General features: G+C 37.5%; 1 protein-coding gene across 3 annotated transcripts in view; it reads left to right on the top strand.

The window, feature by feature from the left end:
- Nucleotides 1–22334, top strand: part of LOC150102627 (papilin-like) — an 843028-nt gene that overhangs the window by 205842 nt on the left and 614852 nt on the right. The window contains exon 6 of one of the 3 annotated variants that reach the window (XM_090399411.1): nucleotides 14507–14637. The exons of 1 other annotated variant lie outside the window; for it this stretch is intronic. In XM_090399411.1, the coding sequence (XP_090255537.1) occupies nucleotides 14507–14637 (131 nt within the window). Of the gene's footprint in view, nucleotides 1–14506; nucleotides 14638–22334 lie in introns of those variants that run through there. One more of the 3 variants, XM_090399409.1, reaches the window with a different exon arrangement.

Below are 22334 nucleotides of genomic sequence, written 5' to 3'. Positions count from 1 at the left end.
CCAGTGAATTGGCAACAATCATTCCTCCACTTTCTGTTGCACCTGTTAATACAAGAGCAGTAGCTGCCCAGCATCCTATTACTGTGCAACTGTAAACACACTGAACTTGCTTCTCTTCTTCCTAGCATCCTATTACTGTGCAACTGTAAACACACTGAACTTGCTCCTCTTCATCTTCTTTTATTCTGTCCACCTCTATCCTCTGGAACAGCCTACCTCATAAAGTATTTCCAAACAACTACAACCTACAGCTCTTCAAAAAAAAAACATCAATAAGCTTCTATCTCAGTCCTCATCTGTACTACACACATGGCATTGATGTACTTATAGGTCCCTCAACCTCTCATGCATGGAATCAATATATTACACAGTCCATCAAACTGTGCTTTCAACTCATTCGATGTATCTGTGTTCACCACAATGTCAGGCAGTGCATTTCACTCACCAACCACTCACTTTGGAAGAACCTTGTGCATATGCCCCTGTGTTCTACTCTGTTCTTCCATTCTATGAAAATTTCATCCTCATTAAACTGGTAACAACCCTTTACCAACTTAAATGTCTCAATTATATCCCCTCTCTTTCTACTATTTACAAACCTTTGCCAAGTGCATTCTTTCAATCTGTCTTCATATCCCATAGACCAGTTACCTCCTTAGTCTGTCTTCTATGGACCATTTCCTCATCACTATGAAAACCAGGGGACCAAATATGTGCAAAATAATGAAACCTGATCAAGTCCTTATACAATAAAACCAGAAGCGCTTTATTTCTGCATGTTAAAGTCCTTCTTATCATTGTCATAATCTAATGTGATGACTTCAGAACTTGTGCAATGTGATCTCTCAACTTCAAATCATTATCTGCCACCATTTCAAGGTCTCTTGTCTCCTCAATTCCTCAAAAAATTCCCCACCAAGTACTTTACATTCATTGTTGCCTACCAGTTTCTGAATCTTACACTTTGCGATACTTAATTGACAGTTCCATACTGTTGCCCACTCATGCAATCTTTTAAGTCCTTCCTGTAAGGCCATAACATCTGCTTAATTCCTTATCACTCTCCCCTTATCTCCTACAAACAGTTACATATCACAAGTTAAACGCATCTCAATATCATTAATATACAAATTAAATAACAATGGTCTCAAAACAGATCTCTACCACACAGCAGTAGTGCATTTTCTTTTCCAGGATATTGCAACCTCATACACAATTTGCTAATATATATCTGAGAGCCAGTTTCCTATCCAACATGCAGATCTCTCATCCAATCCCATCTGGTCTACTTTAGTTACCAACTTGTGGTGTGGTGTGGGCAGTATATTAAAAGCCTTTTCAAAATCTAAGTACACCACTATATATGCATCCAACTTGTCGAATACATTTGTCACTTTGTTATAGCATGACCAAGTTTGTAAAACATAATCTCCCCTTAACAAACCAATCTGACAAGCACAAACAATACCTGTTATCAACCCACTTTTTGTATCCTATATCTTGCCAACTCTTCAATACGTTAACTACAACTCTAGATATACTGATTAGCCTTAATTTGTTGATTTAGCCTTATCATCACCTTTCTGAAGTAGAACAAATTTGCCTTTCTTCCACTCTTTTGGGACTCGTGCAGTTGCAAAATTTTCGTTAAACAAGTAGGCCAAAGCTGATGCTAACTCCTTGGACCATTCCTTTAAGACATGTGGTGATATCATCAAGTCCTATTGCATTATTGACATCTAGATTACTTAATTCCTCGTATAACTCTTGCTTGCTCACCATTAATTCATCTCTCATTTCATTCTCTAGCTTTTGATTTCACACTGAGGATGAAACTTCCTAATGAACTTCTCACTAAATATCTCGACTATGTCCTCTGCAGCAGTTACCATTCTGCTACTTTCACCTTGCCATAATCATTCTTCTTTCTACTTGGCACATATCAAAAAACTTCCTAGGGTTTTTCTTGACCTGATTTCCTAATTTATGCTTGTATTTCACTTATTCTATCCTTAAAATGAGTCTCTCTTTCTCCTAGGTTGCTCTTCATACTCCTTGTGCAACTGATTGTTATCATTATTCATCTTGTGTTGCTTCCAGTGTGCCTTCTTCCAGATTTCATGCTTAATCCCTGCATTCATCCATTTTACACCTACTTTATTCAGCCTTTTGACTTTCAGAATACATTCACACATTAATCCTGTTAAGTATTTCTTTGTCAGTTGCCAAGCAGCATTTATTTCCTTTCCGCTCAGCATTTCATACCATTCGGTAGCTCCAAGCAGTCTCCTAAGCTCACCATAATCACTAGTCTTTTAATTTCACATGTCCTTTCCTCATATGGCTAGCCACAACCCAGGTGATCATTTCATGATCACCAAAACTTTTGATCCTCATGTGCCCTCTTTTACATACTGCCTAAGACAGTGGTGCACTCATGGGGGCCCAGGGGCCCTGGCCCCCTTAAAAGAAAAGGAAAAAAACAATAGAAAATTTTCCAGAAATCTTTTCCTCATTAAAATTCTTTTTTTTTTATTTATGTTGTGTCATGTTTTCTATTTCTATACTACTTACAAATTAGTAATCACATAAGGTGGGAATACTCTATAGCACTTGGGAATCACGGCCGCTGTGAATGCAAGGCGAATGAAGTAGTGCTCGGGCAGACTGAGTGCTACTTCATTTGCCCAACCTGGGCCAGAGGAGATCAAGGGTATCATGTATTGGCGATCACTGCAGATGCTCAGTCATAGGCCATATATAATGCGTAGTGTGCAGTCCCTAAGGGCCATAGGGGTCGGGCCCCACCTATATTTGTATAACTAGCCCAATAATTGTAGTTTTAAAAAATATGTTTCTTGTAATTATTATTTTTTGATCTATTTCCAACACATTTTTTTTTTTAATAAAAAAATTACTGTAGTATTTTGTGGCAATATTGTATAATGCGACTTAGCATGGTCTCTGGGGCTAGTCACAGCTGGCCCTATTTTATACGTGTAGAACACAAGGCATGTATGAGGTGCACTATCGATCGTGTTTGTTTACCCGGCGCAATGCTTATTTTGGGGCCAGTTTAGTCTGGCCCAGTCATTGTATTTTTACATATGCACTTAGGCGTGATTCTTTGATTGTGAAGCACATGCACTCACTAGCGATCGTGTTTGTTTACCGGGTGCAACGCTTATCTCGGGGCCAGTTTAGTCTGGCCCCAAGATAAGTCACTGTGTTTGTACGTAAATAGTGGGCTATTCTTTCATTGTCTTATTATTTATTCTCATTGTTGATCTGTTTTATTGTTTTTAGTGTGTTTAATTATTGTTGTCGTTTTTTGTTATAATTTATTTTAAAGTTTAAATTTTTATTACGTCCATAAACAATACATTTTAACTATGAACAAAATTGATAGTTTATATGAAAAACGTTTCTCGTTATTTCTCGGATGTTTCAACATTGATTTATTAATAATAGAAATAATAACTTTTTTGTTTTAACACTTGAAGAATGAAAACATTTTGCAGGGTGACCAGCTGGAGTATAACCAGTGTCTTTGGATTTCCAGTTCACTGCTCTAGTACGTTGAGCTTTTTTTTTTTTTTGTTGCTCTAGTCTGTTGAGCTATGCACCGCAATTGCAAATCTTTTGAGTTTTCATGTTATTAATACGTTGAGCCCATATATATTACATCCTAACAATTTTAAAAAATTAATAGCTCAATACATCAGTAGATTCTGCATAAACATTATTGTAATAAAATAATAACTATAAATCAATAATAGAACTCACTATATAAATATAAAAAAATTAAGTTGTTTTTGGCCCCTTCCCCACCTGTTTCTATTTTCACCAGCTGCCACTGGTAGTGTGTAATCTCAAATCAGCCCCCCCCCCCTCCCCAAGATTAAATCCTGAGCATGCTGCCAGACTAAGACAGTTGTCTCTCATGAACTCATGAAATTCGTTTTCCTTATTTCCAAAGGCTACTCTTCATTTCAGTCTGTGGCATAATAAAATTGCCCATAATATACACTTCTCTTGTTCACTAACCCAAGTTGATTATATCTTTCTTCATCACCAATCCTCCGCATTCCCTGGGCTATAGCAACATCCAACTAACTGTCTCTTCCTGTCAACCTCCACTTTACACTATGCTTCAAGATCATTGTCACTATTTCCTTCTTTCATGTCTACTTTGTGTGGACAATAACTCTCCTTCTTACATCAGCATCATTCCCTCTCCCTTCTTGTCCTTTCTATTCTCGTTAAAAACACTGAACCCTTCCCTTTCTATTCCTGTTAGGACATCATACTCATTCAACCTTGTTTTATTTGTATCAACAATTTTTGGATTAATAAACTCAATCAGCAAAATAATTTCATCTTCCTTATTTCTTCTTCTTCTTCTTATTATTATTATTCAGGCCTCCATGGAGTCAAAAGTCTCATCGTGGGAGGTCCTTCCTAAGAACATAAAGTCTGTCAAGACTCATCGAGGGGAGGTTCCCCCCTAAGAAACACAAAGTCTATCATACCACTCCTTAAACTCATTGACCGTTCTCGCCCTCACCACTCTATCAGGCAATGCATTCCACGGCTCAACCACCCTCCATGCAAAGAAACCACTGCTCACCCTCTTGCTCACAGTTTCCTTTCGTAACTTCCAGGGATGGCCTCTTGTCATCACTCCTTCCCACTGTTCAACCAAGTGAAAGAACTCCCCAGTGTCAACCGCATAACCACCTCTCAACAGTTTAAAAGTCTCAATCATATCACCTCTCCTTTTTCTATCCACCAAACTCTGCAATCCACATTCCCTCAGCTGATTCTCATAACTATTCTTGTACAGTCCTGAGACCATCTTTGTCATCCGTCTTTGTATCTTTTCCACAGTTAATTTATTCCCCTTCAAATCCTGGGCACCAAATCTGAGAACAATAATCCAAGTGTGGTCTGATCAGAGACTTATACAACGGAATGATAACCCTCTTATCTCTGCAGGTTAGTGTCCTTCACATAATTGCAGCAATCCTCTGTGTTACCTTCACCACCTTTGCAATATGTCCCCTAAATTTCAGGTTTCTATCAATCATCAACCCCAGATCTCTTGTCTCCCCTACTTCCTCCAGTATAACTCCTCCCATAGAGTATGCAGTGTCCCATCGATTTTTCCCAAACCTCAAGACCTTTCATTTTACTGCATTAAATTGACACCCCCATTCATTTGCCCATCTATCTAGCTTATTCAAATCCTCTTGCAGGGCTACCACATCTGCACTATTACTAATAATCCTTCCCAGCTTCGCATCATCCGGAAACAACTGAATATCCCCTTGCAATCCACTGGCAATGTCATTGATATAAAGGTTAAACAATATAGGTCCTAGTACTGAGCCCTGTGGGACCCCACTTGTAATCTTCTGTCTCCTTGAAACTGCTCCACCATACACAACTCTCTGATACCTATCAGACAGCCAATCCTGAATCCATTTGACCAATCTGACATCCAGACCCATGTGTTGCAACTTAAATATCAGCTTATCATGTGGCACCCTGTCAAATGCCTTTACTATGTCTAAGAAAATTGCAGTATATGCCTTTCCCTCATCTAATGTTCTTGTAACTTTATTATAAAAGGCTAGCATTATGTTTCCAGTATTTATAATTAAACAGAATAGATCGCATTTCAGTCTATAACCAATCCTACCCAAGCCACCTTGGTTGTGATTTATCACATGTAACTGGATATATCTACTCAGTCGCAACCATTTCTCTCGCATCCCAATCTGTTCCATTTCTGTGTTAATCATCTTCCTACACACGTTCACTACTACTTCCATCATCTATTCACAATATACTGTGTCTCCCTGTTCACCCTGATTTTCCCTGTTCCTTTAGTATTCGTATTATCTCTTCATCTATCACACTACTACTTTTTCCATTACCAAGCACTTCAGCATCTGTTCCACTATCCTGATCTTTCACTTCATCTCTTATTTCTTCTGATATCTCGCTTGTGTCCAGTGATGTGTTGGTAAATTTTTAACAAACGGCTCGCTTTATAAAAAAAAAAATATCTTAACATTTTTCTAATGGAAAGTCATTATGTTGTTCTTGCATACATTTATTAAAAAAAACAGAAGAATATTTATTGTTGCTTATTTCTATTTCATTTTTTCAACTAACGGCTATCCACTTTTTTGACCGCAAAACTCTAACCCTGATTAAAATTATTTTAATTATAAACAAAAAAAATAAGAAATAAAAACATATAACAAAAATTTTCCTATATTACCTACAACTTACCTATCCTACAATGATTATTATGTATTATCAAATGAAATCCTGAACAAAATAAAAAAATGTAACACTAATATTACCACTCCTTTATGACTGGCACAATTATACACTGTGAGTAGTCGACAAATGACCAGAGATTATAGTCGTCGCGATGAATTTTTATATTTATCAATAGTGCAACAATGTTGCATTTCCAAGAACTTAATGTTGCAAGTTCTTGGAAATTCGCCGAAAAATAAGGTATTATTGTTTATTCAAATGTCCAGTATAGGTGTTTTGATAACGTATTTGTGTTTTAATGAATACAGACATTGTTTAGTAAATAAAATCGTTTCCAAATTTCCGTTCATAAATTGAGTTTGTGTTTTGTGAATTCTCCTTTATGCATTTATTTTTGATAATAATAATATATGTAAGTGTTTATTATGCAATTTCAAAATATTTACAAGAAAAAGTATATACTATCATTCCTCATCTATCCTTTCATGAAGAATTTTAATAACCGACTCGCCCGACTTAAACATTAACAACCGACTCTCTAAATTTGAAAAATTTCAACAACCGGCTCACGTGAGCCGGTGCAAGCCAGTCCAAACACACCACTGCTTATATCCCACACTGCATTTCCTTCTAGCAACAGTTTCTCCAGTTCACTCACTCCAAAATCATTCAAATGCAATCTGTCAGTTTTGTAGAAATTCATTTTTTCTGCAAATCCGAGGGTATTCTGAAAAGTTCTCAGCCTCGACCATAGATGACAACACTATCGACAGGATTTTTTTTTTTTCTAAGTTGGTATATCTGTCATAAGCATCCATGTGAAATTGCAAGTCATTCTATCAAATAGTTTGTGTTATAAAGCTTTAAAAGTGTCGGCTATATCCCTTGAAATGGATAAAATTGAGTATCGTGCAGTTATAAAATGTAAAAGAAGGTTTAATGCCAAAAGAAATTCATTCGAAGTTCATAAAAGATTATGGGCACTCTTCTCCTTCATTTTCGACAATTACAAAATGGACTACCGAGTTTAAACGTGGCCATACCAGTCTTGAAAATGATCCATGCGAAGGACGTCCAAAAAGTGTAACAACACCAGAAATCATTGATCAAGTGCAAGATATGGTATTGGATGACCGGCAAGTCAGAGTGCGTGAAATTGCTGAGACTGTAGGCATTTCAAAAGAACATGTAGGATATATTTTGCATGGAGATTTGCAAATGAAAAAGCTTTGCGCAAGATGGGTATCATGCTTGCTCACATCAGATCAAAAATGCAACCCCCCCTCCCCCAGCTAATGCCTTTTTATTCCTGTATATAGGGAATAGGCAATCAAGAACGCAATCACATGAAAATCTCTGAACAGTGCTTGGAATGTTTTAACAAGAATAAAACTGATTTTGTACATTGATTTATTACTATGGACAAGACTTGCATTCACCATTACACTAGAATCCAATCAGCAGTCAAAACAGTGGACAGAAGCAGATTATTCACTGCCAAAGAAGGCAAAGTCAGTTCCATCTGCAGGAAAGGTAATGGCATCGGTGTTTCCGGATGCTAAAGGCATTTTGTTTATTAAATATCTTGAAAAGGGTAAAACAATAACCGGGGAATATTATTCCAATTTTTTAACCAGACTAACAAAAAAATTATGGATAGGTGAAAATTAGCAACTTGTTCAGAAAAGAAGAATGCCTAGTTTTTAGAGGCTGAAGAAGCTGTTGATGTGTTATGTTTATGCCAGGAGAGGTTGAAGGTAAATATGTCTGTCCAGGTGGAGAGAGAGAGAGAGAGAGATCTGATTCTGTCTGGATTTGTGTATTACCAAGGGTTAAGGAAAGAGAGCTGAGATCCTTTTGCGAGAGAAACACATGACTACATTTTGGTGGCATTGAAAGGTTATTCTTGTCCCATTGAAGGGTTATGGAGATTAGTATCAAAGATGCTGGTTGCAGATAATCTTGAAGCTGGAATGTCTGATTACTGCATAGTTTGTTGAATGAGTAAGATTAATGGAGTATATCAGTAGGTCATTTATGTATAGGAGAAAGAAGTTAGGTGATAGGACAGAGCTCTGAGGTACTCCTACACTGATGACAAAGCTCAAAGAAAGGAAGCCATCCATGATTTATTATTATTATTATTACCCAAGACCTCATGAAATCAAAGACTCATTTGAGAGGTCCTTTTATCACATACACAACTCACATTACCACGCCTTGAACACATTCAAACTCCTTGCAGACACCACACTCTCAGGCAAGGCATTCCAATCATTCACAACTCTGCACGAAAAAAACCTGCCTCTCACTCCCCTACTCACACCCTCTTTATACCGTTTCCAGGGATGACCTCTGGTTCTTCCCGGATCTCCCACTATTTTCAGTAGAACTTCTCTAGCATTGATCCTATAACAACCCCTTACCAACTTGTAGGTCTCTGTCATATCTCCCCTCTTCCTCCTGTCCACCAGACTCTGCAAATTACATCTTCTCATTCTTTCCTCATACTCGACATTCCAGAGGTCAGAAAATACCTTAGTCAATTGCCTTTGTACCCTTTCCAACATCTCTTCATCCTTCTGAAAACCAGGTGACCAAATCTGGGCACAATAGTCCATGTGTGCCCTAATCAAAGCCTTATACAATGGAACAAGAATCTCCCAACTTCTACAAGTCAATGTTCTCCGCATCATTCCCAGAAGCCTTTGTGTTGTCTTCACAATTTTGACTATGTGTCCCCTAAATTTCAGATTCTTATCCACTATCACCCCCAGATCTCTTATTTCTTCCACCTCCAACAATATATCCTCACCAAGCATAAATTCTGCATCCCATCTTTGTTTTCCAAATTTTAAAACCTTACATTTTGAAACATTAAACTCGTGTCCTCATTCCTGTGCCCAATCCCTCAATTTATTCAAGTCTTCTTGTAAAACCACAACATCTTGTCTACTCTTCATGGTTTGTCCCAACTTTGCATCATCTGCAAACAACCGAATATCTCCATCCAAATCTTCACCTATATCGTTAATATAAAAGTTAAACAGTAATGGCCCTAAAACAGACCCCTGAGGCACTCCACTAGTGACTTTCCTTTTCCTGGATATCGCTCCTCCATACACAACTTGTTGATACTTAGAAGATAGCCAGTCTCCAATCCAATGCACTAATATAATATCCGACCCCATCTGCTCTAGTTTGACTATCAATTTATCATGAGGTACTCTATCAAAAGCCTTTGTGAAATCTAAGTACATTGCTGTGTGTCCTTATCCTCTGTCCAAGGAAGCCGTCACTTTATTGTAATAAGTAAGTAGATTACTAAAACATGACCTCCTTTTAGCAAATCCATGCTGTCCATCAAAGATAATACCATTGTTGTCAACCCAACTCTGGATCCTAGTTCTCACAAGCTGCTCCAACAACTTAACCACAACACCTGACACACAGATAGGCCTACAGTTTGATGCTTGAGTTCAATCACCTCCTTTATGAAGTGACACAATCTTGCCCTCCTTCCACTCCATAGGAACTTGACCAAGTGCAAGACTTGTATTAAAAAAAATATTTCAAGACAGGTGTCAACGCCCTGGCACATTTCTTCAGAATACGTTGCGATATATTATCAAGTCCCATCTAGTTTACTCAACTCCCTATACACCTCTTGCTCTCAATCTCTCCATGAAGTCACATTCACAATATTGAAATACCTTTATGAATTGCTCATTAAGTATCTCTCTCCATCACACATTCCACCACAGCTGTCTTTATACCATTTTCTCCTATGAATATCATCCTTCCATAATCATTCTTTCTTTTGCTGGCTACATATCGAAAGAACTCCTTAGGATTCTTTTTGGCTGCATTAGCTAACTGCTGTTCATACCTCTCTTTAGCTACCCTCACCAAGTAAGTCACCCTCCTTGCCTAGTCATTGTAGACCTCATGGAATTGTTTATTTCCACTTCTCTTATGCTGCCTCCACAATGCCCTCTTTCTCTGTATCGCATGCTTAATCTCTTTATTCACGCATCTCACACCTACCTTATTTAACCTTCTCACTCTTGGAATACAGTTAAACGTTGCATCTACTAGATAGTTTTTGAAAATCCCCCAAGCTGCATTGATCTTTTTTCCAGCTAATTCCTCATTCCAGGCTACACTTGCAAGCTGTCTCCTGAGCTTTTCATAATCATCCCCCTTGTAGTTCCACATATACCCTTTTCTCACAGAGGTCCTCACACTGCTGGCAATCACCCAGGTAATCACCTCATGGTCACTCTCACCAACTGGTGGATGATTTGACACCTCATTTATAATTATATCCTCTGATGAGATGACCAATTCCAAGACCCTCAATCCTCACGTGCCCTCTGTTACATACTGTCTGAGGTAGTTATTTATCCCTCAAAAACTCAAGAAACTCATTTTCCTTACTTCCAGTTGCGAACTCATCATTCCAGACTATATTGCCATAATTAAAATCACCCATAATTATCACCCTTTTCTCATTTGTTTGACTAATTTGATTATACATTTCATTATCACCACCATCCACATTACCTGGTCTATAGCAACATCCAACCAAGTATTTGATTCCATTCACCTCTATCTCACACCATACTGCCTCAAAACCACTGGCACTGTTTCCCTCTTGCATCTCTACTTTGTATGGACATTACTCTTTCTCTATCATCAGCAGCACTCCCCCCCCCTCCCTTTTTACCCCTTCTATCCTCATGAAACACATCATACCCTTCCATCTCTACTCTTGTCAGGATATCATCCTCTTCCAACCATGTCTCACTTATTCTGACAATCTTTGGGGGAACGGACGCAATTAATGCAACCATTTCATCTGCCTTGTTTCTTATACTTCTAGCATTTGTATACAAACAGAACAGCTCATTTCTGGATCTACAGCCAGTTCTACTGATACCACTCACTCGATGTGATCTCTCCATGCTCTACTTGGGTCATTTCCCTTTCTGCTTCTTCATTTTAGAATCCTTTTCAATTCCAACTGTTTCCTCTTGATCCCATGTTATCCCATTTCTTTCCTGTCTACACATGCTCTCACTTCCTCTCGGAGCATCCACCTTTCTCATGCTGTGTACCCCTGTCCACCTGAGCCTTCCCGTTTCCCTGCTCCTGTTGCACACCCATATTCAGAGAACAACTAGAGGAAGAGAAAGATAGCTATCACCAATTAGAAGGTGGCAGTATGCTGAAGGATGGCAATTTGTTTAGTAGACTTCAATGTCACACATGATCGAAAGTCCTGAAAAAGTCCAGAGCAATAGAAAATGTTTATCCAAACCTTTCCATTCAACGTGCCCAATGACGTATGACATAGGTAAGCTGTGGATCTAGATTTACAGAATCCTTACTGTTGCTGATTATCTGATGAAGGTTTAGCTAGTGAAGAAGTTGGCAACTTTCTCCATTGTTTTGGAGAGGATTGAGGTGATGATGATTGGTTAGTATTTAGATGACAGACTTCTTTTATATCACCTTTTGTGGAATAGGTTAAATATATGCTTGCTTCCATGTAGTGGAATAACTACCATTTGAGTAAAGAAGATTTTTGAGGCAATAAAGAACAAGAGTTAGCTAGAGATGCCACTGGGATTTGAAGACTGTTTAGTGTCTAAATTGTTTAGCATTCATCTCTTTATGCCAAAAATGCACAGGAGGCATAAGTGCTCAGTTTTTTTTTTTTTTTTTTTTTTTTAAGCAATTTGTCTTGGTCATCTTATGTAGGAGGGTCATGCCAGAAAATCAGCTTTATTTTTAGGGCCTGTAACAGTAGTGCCATGAGAGAGAGGTGGAAGTACAGATGAAGAAGTTGTATTTGATGTCCTTTGCAAGGGACTAGAAGATATGGCTTGCATTTGGATTTTTTTGATGGTTGTAAATTTGCTGATGGTTTCATCTGCCCTATTTTGTTATATTCATGGATGCCACTGGCATCCATGAATATAACAAAACAGGGCAGATGAAAAGAACGTCATATAAATAGTTACGTGGATTGTAGAAAGTTGGGTTGCTGTAAGTGAAAACTGTGTTAGAAATGGTTTCATTAAAGCACAAGGGAATGTATTGGTGTCCAGTGACAATGATTATGAAGCTGAAGAAATACCATTAAATTGTGTTAAAAACAAAATTTTTAACACAATTGATTCTTTCAATATTGAGTCTGATGAAGAATTTTTTGGATTTGAATAGTGTAATGTTCAATAGTTTTGTTATTACATTTGATTTACCTCTCATACCTTTCAAATGTATACCACGCGTGTTCATTTTTATTAGACTTTTTTGTATAGATAACGCGCACATTATCTATCAAAAAATACGGTAGTTTTTGAAGAGATTTATTTCAATCACAGTGTCATTGTTATTGTTTGTATGTTTAATTTTAGTTCTGGGTTCTAGAACTAGAACCCAGTTAGTTAGTTCAAGATGAAATGATTTGGCAGGGACCTGCAGTGAGAAGAGATAGGCCCTTGGAGATGATACCGCATAGAGAGAGAGAGAGAGAGAGAGAGACGACCAATCTGAATACTGTAACATGGCAGTGACAGTGCCTCCTACATACCAATACTCCCCCCCCCCCCCCCCCAGTATGACATAGCAGAGTATATGGCAGCTGGATTATGTGCCATTTGACTGGGGAGCCTGATTTGTTACCGATAGATTTTGGCTCATATACCATCTGGAAGCTGCCTGCAGCAGCTCCACCACTGCTTTTATTGATAGGTTTGGGATCTAAGTATGTTTGGTATGCCTTTGTATTCAGACTGCATGGAAAGGAATGGGGAGGAGGAAGAAAGAAACTAGAACTCTGGAGGCCACATATGGCATTTGTCACTTCCGGACATGAAATAGGCCAGGTGGTAGTTCACCTGCCGATAAAGGTCATCTATCACTTAATGAGTTTAGTTGGCATTTCCTCTTCCTCCAACTAGAACAATGTGATATTTTTTTGCTTTTGCAGCAGAAATGCTTGCTGGATATGCCAGAGTCCCTTTTGTGGAAACAGGACACACCATGAGAAGGCAGTGTTGAAGTGAAAGAGACTGTATGTTGTGCACCATCTGTCCATTAGTGGTCATGGGGTGAGAAGATATTTAGTGACATGCTTTATCCTGTCCAGTCTAGTTCTATCTCACACTATGTGATTTTAATGCCATGATTGACATTTAACTGTGATGCTCAGCTCTTATATTATGATATTGTACCTCTTATTAGCCGATCTCATACGGAGGTAGCAGGATTTTTTCTCCTGGAAACTCAGGTTTTTCATCCTGCATGCAGACAAATCTGCCCCTCATAGCACATGCAATGTACATACAAAAAATACTAGTTGTGGTGGTGGGTGGTAGATGGCATTAATGTGGATGATTGGTAGTAGAGGTTCGGTGTAGTGGTGGAGATGGAGAGTCGTACAGTAGGTGTCCTCCCATGATGAGTCTTTGGACTCCTTGGAGGTGTCACGAATAATAATATTGTTATATTATGAACACAGCTAATTTTCTTTTATAAGTAATAACAACTTTCCCCATCCCATTTTCTCTTCCTGTCCTCGAAAAATATGCTGTATCTTTCAACATCTGTTCTCATCGTTTCATCATCTATGAATCACACTTCACTGGCAATAATCTTTGAATAGGCAATCCAAACTCATGCAATCAAACTCAACATATCATTACTGATGCTTTTGACATTTGTATAAAGAAAATAGTAGCACATTGCCAGCATTCCCATTTGTTCTCCTATCATATGCCATACAACCTTCTCCCACTCAAGTCCAATTCCCCACATGAGGCTATTCCATTATTTCAAAAGAACCATCCCTTTTGCAATGTAAGTACTAAATATTACTTAGTGTTAGAGGATTTAATCATATTTATGTTATTCTGTCATTAAATTGTTTTGAATATGTCTTTTGTGATTCAAAATCAGTTTCACATTTGCCATGATTTAGATGCATTTTTGGAGAAATAGTTATTATGTTCTTAAATATAAAAATTTTTGAGAGCTGCTAGAAAATAGGCTCTGAATTGTATAAGAATACCTTGCTACCCTTATTTCACCATAGAATCTTCTTGGAGCAGAAGGGTAAAATAACTTATTAATTTTTATTTGTGATATTTGTCTTTTTGACTAAATTAATAATTTTGAATTTGTCTTTTACTCTTTTCAGGCCACAATCCATGTGAACTTAACTGTATGCCTAAAGGTGAAAGGTTCTATTATCGACATGATAAAAAAGTAGTGGATGGCACTCCGTGTTATGATGGATCATTAGATGTTTGTGTTGATGGCGTATGTATGGTGCGTATAATTTTTAAAATAAAATAAGAATGTGAAATGGATGTGCCAACCAGATTTACAACCTAACAGAATTTCATGATGGCCATTTTTGAACATAAGTGGTGGGTAGCAAAATTATCTAATCTGTGGTTGATAAAAGCAACCCAAAGCCTTGAAGTTATTTTGTTTTCTTTTGTTATTTTGTTTGGTGCACCACTGATATGAAATAATTTCAATATTTCACATTTTAATTAACTTTTGATCAAATATTTAAAAGAACTACGAGATGTTTCATTTATTGAGAGATAACCTAACATCACTTCACAACAGTCATCATTATAATGTAATATTATTGAAAATAAATGGAGGGGGTTGCAGTTTATCTGTGCTTGACAGTTATTGCAATTATTTTTTTCCCCAACAATAGTCATCTTTTTGTGCACCAATGATAGGAAGTCATTTCATTTCACACTTTTATTTAACTTTTGATCATTTTGAGGAACTCTAAGATATATTTAATTTTTCAAGAACTGACAATGTTTATTTTCATACAAAACTGACATACGAAAATAAAATTCACAGAAAATGTCTTTGGACCTGTAAGAGATAACACAAGAGGTGAAGAGAATAAGACATAATTAAGAACTATGTGAACTATATTTCCACTTCTATCTGATGAAATAAATCAGAGTCTGCAGATTGAGAAGGCTTGGTCATATGGAAAGAATGGATGAAAAATGAATGGCTAAACAAGCATTCGCGATGAGGTCTGATAGAAAGTGACCTACAGGAAGACCATGGTAATGTTAGGAGAATAACTTCCAAAAAGGCTTAGCTGAGATGGGAATACTGGACTGAAAAGAGTGGAAAAAGTTGATACATGCAACAAAGAACTTGAGAGGTTCAGCAAGCTAAAGAAGAAGAATCCACTGGAAAGTATATAATACCTATAAAGTATACATCATGCAAGCATGAGTGTTTTAGCATAATCAGCTCATGGTCCATGTTGTAAATTTTATGCATAAAATTTACATGAAGACTTTCTGTGTGCCACCACTCCTGAATCCCTAGTTTTATTTATTTCCTGGAGTTCACTTCCATCAGTGTGGTACATAGCTTGTAATAGATTTATCCCAGAATGCATAACTTTATATTTCTCCACATTAAACTGATACTCATTATCTTTTTCCCATACTGACAGCCTATTTAATCATCCTGCAAGCTCTCCACATTATCTTACAGAACTTTGCATCATCAGCAAACAACTGAATATTTTCTTTCAGATTATTTCTTATATCATTTATGTACAAATTAAACAGTAGTAGTCCTAGCACAGAATCTTACAGCACACCACTAGTCACCTGCTTACTCCTGGATTTTACTCCTCCTTATATCACTTTTTGATATCTGTTCAGCATCCACCCTCTTATCCACATAACTAGATTCTAATTTGCATAACAGAGTTCCATGTGGTATTATCTCAGTTGCCTTTGTAAAACCCAGCAGAATCATTGTGTAGCCATTTCTTTTATCCAGCTCAGTTGCCACTCTATTATAAAAAGTTAGTAAATTATTAAGGCATGACCAATGTTTAAACAAAGCAACATTGCCCATCATAGAGAATCTTATTCTTATCCACTCATTCCTGAATTCTCTTTTTGACCAATTTTTCCAGTACTTTTACCACTACTCCTGAGATACTGATTGGTCTATAATTTGTTACTGCAGTCTTAGAACCTCTCTTGTGTAAAGGAATTATTTTGACCTTTTCCATTCCCTTGGAACTCTACCAGGGCTTAGACTTAAATTAAACAGTCTAGTGCAGTGGTTCTTAACCTTTTCAATGTCACAGAACACTTTTGATTATAAGAAAAATTTGAGGAACACCAAAAGCATTAGGGTCATCAAACTAACAATAAACCTACATGGAGTTGCCTTTTATAAAAATGGAACTTATTTTAATGCAATATTTGAGCTTGTTGGCTTTTGCAGATTTCAGGAATATCAGGTGTAATATGTGAGATAGCTACCCTCATCTCTTTGTCTATATTAGTAATCTTTTATGCTTTTTAGTTTTTATATTGGTTAATATTGAGAAACCGAGCTCACACAAATATGATGTTGAAAACTGTAACAAAATTTTCAGTGCTCTTGTGGAGAGAGCTGGGTATTCGACTTGGACAAAAATCCAAAGTTCCTCAAGAGTTATTTCAGAGAATTTCATTTTTAGAGTATGATCCATTGACAAGGTAACTAATTGTTGTTGTTCTTCTTCTTCTTGTAACGAAAATTCACAACTCGATGTATTAACTGTGCCAAATGTATTTCATATCCAGTCATAATTGTGTGTATTTAAGGAAGGAAAGTAACTCGAAATCTTTTCTTCCAATATTGTTAATTGTTCTGCGGAAATAATTCCCTGTACACTCTTATTTATTCAGAGTAGCCAATTACACTCAGAACTGTGTCATGAAACATCTTTCACGGACGGAACACTTGTAACCAGTTCGCGGAACACAAGTGTTCCTGGTAACACGGTTAAGAACCACTGGTCTAGTGAGAAGCATTACCAGTTTCCTCAGTTTCCTTGCACATTCCTGCAAAATGTGAGTTGATATCCCATATAATCTAACAGTTGTATTTATATTGAGATTCTGCAATATCCTAATAACTTTAATTTATTCACTCCTGTTCCCACATCAGTCTGTCACAGCAGTAACCTCACTCGGATGATATACCTTTGCAAAGTGGTCACTCAGTGAGGGCTGTACCTGTGCACGGGTGCATGAGGGTCTAGCTGGGGCTTTGAAAATTAGCACCAATTTAATAACCTAAACGATGAGGGAGGGACTCTGGAGAAATGTAGCACCTTAGGCCCCACCTGCTTTAGGAAAAGTGTAAGTACAGCCCTGCACTCAGTAACTCAACTATTTTATCTGCTTTGTCACCTTGTCACCATAAGCACTCATTAAGGTTATTTTTCCATAGGCATTCTTCCTCTTACTTGCCATGTAATGAAATAACTCCGGGATTTCCTTTGGTCTGCTCTGCTAGTTTCTTCTCGTAATATTATTTTGCTTTCCTTACTCTGTTCATCATCTTTCTTACCTGATTCTTGTACTGTTCGTGAGCTTGCTGGTCACCTTTTTCCTTATATATTCTCTGCAGCTTATGCTTAATCATATTACTCATCTGTGTAACTCCTACCTAATTAACCTTCCTCAGCTTAGGTATACAATTTAATATTGCTTCCTGTAGATGCCCCTTAACTATATCCCATCTACTACTAACATCCTTCTCTCGCAGGATTTTATGCCATGGCATAGCTTCAAGTTTCCTCCTAAGCTTGTCATAATCATCTGCCTTGTAGTTCCACATACACCCCCTTCTTAACAGAATGTTCATCGTGTTTTACAATCTTGCAAGTCAAGACTGCATGATCACCTTCCCTAATCAGAAGCAATGTAGCTGCCTTGGTTATGGATAGTTCTTCTGATTCAATGAGTAGATCCAACACTTTCACACCACGAGTCCCTTCCATCACATGCTGCCTCAAGTAATTTTCTCCCAGTAGGTGTATAAATTCCATTCCTTCCTGCCATGTGCTCTTTCTTCCTTTCAATCTATATCTCTATAGTTGCAGTCCCACATAATAATCACATGACCTGCACTCATTTTACTAATTTTCTGATGTATGTCTTCCAGATCATACCTGGAACCCCCCCCCCCCCTGGTCTATGGTAGCAACCACCTGTATATTTTGTCTTATTGGCCTTGATCTCACACCAGACTGCTTCAAATGAACAGCTACCCTTCTGTGCCTATCTTCTGTTCTTTTTGGCTACAATTCATCTACTATCATCAGCAAAAGAATTCCACAGATATCCCCTTATCCTCTTTTGAGCTTTCATATACTGAAAAATTGCATCAATCAATATCTTTCTAACTCTTCTTATTGGCATTTCCACTGATTCTTTATGCCCTTTGAATGCAGGAGACCAAATATATGGACAGTAATCCAGAATTAAGCCTTGTAAAGAGGCAAAATAACTTCCTTATCCTTAAATAGACTCAAATACCACAATATCAAGGACTAGGTGGTGTGAGTTAAACATTCATGACTTATTTTTCACGGTATTAACAACACCACAAACACTTTTATCAACACAGATCAAGACAAAAGATCTAAAGTCCTATTTTTGGTGCCCTCTAACGGGAAAAAAAAAAAAAAAAAAAAAAAAAAAAAAAACAGTTATCCAGGAGTTTTTCTTAGGATAACCGTCTCCCAAATTTTTGGCAAATTAATGCAACCATATTTGTTAAGGTTGGGAGAATTCTTCAAAGCCATTGCTGACTCAAAAAATAATCTTTCAGATCTATAACAACTCCTAAATAGCACATTCGTTTTCCTCCATCTAATCCTGTGTGAAGGAGTGTCCAAAGCGCGGTCTGCCAGTCCCGACTTGCCATAGTAATAGTAGCGAATGTATCTTTCATGTTCTTCCAGGCAGATGTTCACTGATCTTCCTGTTTGCCCATAATAGGCCAAGTCACAGTCACATGGAACTTCATACACTCCTGGGTGTGCTAAAGGGTGAAGTTTATCCTTTGGTGAGCGGATCAGAGTTGCCAGCTTGACATGAGGTTTGAAGGTGGTATGAAGGCCATGTTTCAACAATACTTTGGCTATCTTTTCCAATGTACCTCTGATATAGGGAATAGAAATGGTCATGTTGTATTCTTGTGTATTAGGGGAGGGCAGAGTAATGGGCCTATGTAGTATTTTATCTATTTTGTAGGGATTGTAGCCGTTGGCTAAGAACGTATGGCGCAGGTACTGGAGTTAAGTAGTCAGAGCTGTATCGTGAGAACAAATGGCTCCGGCTCTGTGTGTAAGTGTTTTTAAAATGCCGTACTGTTGGACTGGATGATGATGTGATTGTTTATGTAGGTATCTTCCTGTGTGTGTAGGCTTTCTGCAAATAGAAAAAGATAGTGATCCATCTGAAAGGCGGGTGACTAATGTGTCAAGAAATGGTAAACAGTTATTTGATTCTTTTTCTACTGTGAAGTGAATTTTAGGGTGTTGGTTGTTTAGGTAGGTGACAAAAGCATCCAAAGTGTCTTGTCCATGGGACCAGATGGCAAACACATCTTCTACATAGCGCAACCACACTTGTGGCTTGTATGTAGCTGTGGTAAGTACTCTGTTTTCAAAGTGTTCCATGTAAAAATTTGCTAACCGGGGAGAGAGAGGGGGGAACCCATAACAGTACCATTAATCTGTTTATAGAATTCCCCCCCCCCATGTAAAGTAACCTGCATTCATGGTAAATTGAAATAATTCAAAAATATCTGGGGGAAATTTAGACTTGATTAAATCAAGAGAAGTCAGCTACTGGAACAAATCTGAAAACAAATCTGAAAACAAACCCCAACTCAACATCACCAGAGTTAAAGATCGGTACTATCAACGTAAGAAGCCTGAATGGCAAAGAAATGGAGCTAGATGAGGAATTAGATAAGTACCAGATCGACATAATAGGGGTGACTGAAACAAAAAAGACCAAAACTGGTGAGATCTTTCTGAGCAATAAATACAAAATGTTATATTCAGGCAATGACAATCAAGGAAAAGAAGGAGTAGCCATAGTATTCAACACAAAATACGAGGCTAATCTTCTTGAATGGCAGTCAGTCTCAAGTAGAGTAATGTGGGCAAATATGAGAATGGGGAACTGGACAATGAGACTTATTTGTGCCTATGGTCCCACAGAAGGTTCTACTAAGGTAGAAGTGGAGGAATTTTTTGAGGCTTTAGAAAAAGCAACTGACACAATGAAAAAGGAAAAGTTGGTCCTTGTTGGGGATCTAAATAGTAGAGTAGGAAATGATTGTGAGACATACAAAAATATTTTGGGAAAATTTGGAGAAAAGAGCAAAGCTAATAATAATGGCAAATATCTGTTGGATTTCTGCTCAGGACATGGACTGGTTATTACTAACACCATGTTCCAACATAAAAATGTGCACAAATTCACATGGAGAGAAGAGGCTAGGAATAAGAAAAGTCTCATTGACTATGTTATTGTTGATAGTGATGTTTTCTCCCTGGTGCAGGACACCAGAGTGTACAGAGGATTTGAAATTGGAAGTGATCACTATTTATTTAGTCTTGAGCAGGATAAAATTGAATTTCATATTGAAAAGAATAACATGTAAGAAAGTTTTAAAGTGAATAAAAGTTGAGCAGCTCTCAGATGTGAACTGTAGACTAAAATACAGAAATATTATTGAAAAGAAAATGAAAGAGTTTGAGAACAGGAATCAAACCTTGGAGATTCAGTGGCAAACTCTGAAGGAAACATTGATTGATTCTGCCAGAGAGGCATGTGGTGAGGTTGTGTGCAAGGATAAAAAAATCAGAACTCCCTGGTGGACACAGGAAGTTAAAGAGGCAGTGAAGGAAAAGAAGAAAGCATATCAAAAGTTCCTGGCAAATAAGTCAGCTTTTACTCTTACAGAATACAGAGACAAATGTAAGAAAGCTAAACAGTGTGTAAAACTAGCTAAACAAAAGTCATGGGAGGACTTTGGCAAGAATATAGAAAATAAATATCAAGAAGGTGGCAAAATATTCTGGAGGTTGTTGAAGAAGCTTAGGAATGGAGGAAAGAGTGCTGTAAAAGGAATTAGAGATGATAAAGGTGAAATGAAAACAGGAGAAAAAGATATCCTTGAAGTATGGAGTAATTACTTTGAAAAACTGCTAAATGAAACAAGCAGTGATATCAGCACAATGGTAAAAAACACTCAACAGGCATGCAGTCAGGAATATATATCCATACTTGAAGTAGAAAAAGCCATCAAAGGCTTGAAATGTGGAAAGGCAGCAAGAGTAGATGATATTCGACCAGAAATGCTGAAGTATGGTGGTATAAGAGTCTTACAGTGGCTGCACTGCATAGTTCAGAAAGCCTGGACAGAGGGACGAATTCCCGATGATTGGAGTAGAGCTCTCATAGTACCCATATATAAAAAGGGAAATAAAACTGAATGTGAGAATTACAGAGGTATTTCCCTACTGAGTGTTCCTGGCAAGATCTATGCAAGTATACTTGAGAAACGGTTGAGAAGAATTGTGGAAGAAAAGCTTCGTGAAGAACAAGCTGGATTCAGGCCAAATAGAGGCTGTCAGGATCAGATCTTCACTTTACGACAAATAGTCGAGAAAGCATGGGAATATAACAAAGATCTGTATTTAAGTTTTGTCGATTTGGAAAAGGCATATGACAAGGTGCCAAGAGAGAAGCTATTCAATACGCTGCAGTTATATGGTGTCAATGGGGCATTATATCAAGCAATACTTAGTCTTTATTTGAGTTGTGAGTCAGCATTTAGAATTGAAGGAAGTACAGGAAGATGGTTTAATGTTAAATCTGGTGTGAGACAAGGATGTACATTATCCCCTCTGTTATTCATTATCTATATGGATCACATTATGAAGGAATGTGGTATTAAACCTGATATCAAAATTGGAGATGTTAATGTCAGCTCTTTGCTTTATGCGGATGATGTTATACTTCTAAATAAATCCGCTACAAGTCTGCAAGATTCTCTGACTAAATTGAATAGCTGTTGTAATAGATATGGTATGAAGGTCAGCAATAAAAAGACAAAGACAATGAAAATAGGCAGAATCATTGAAAATGTCAACT

The sequence above is a fragment of the Typopeltis vanoorti genome, chromosome 10 (genome assembly GCF_054136105.1).
Source record: "Typopeltis vanoorti isolate ZY-2024b chromosome 10, IOZ_Tvanoo_1.0, whole genome shotgun sequence".
NCBI lineage: Eukaryota > Metazoa > Arthropoda > Arachnida > Uropygi > Thelyphonidae > Typopeltis > Typopeltis vanoorti.
Note: the sequence above shows the minus strand (reverse complement) of the source record. Positions and strands in the feature narration are given on the sequence as shown.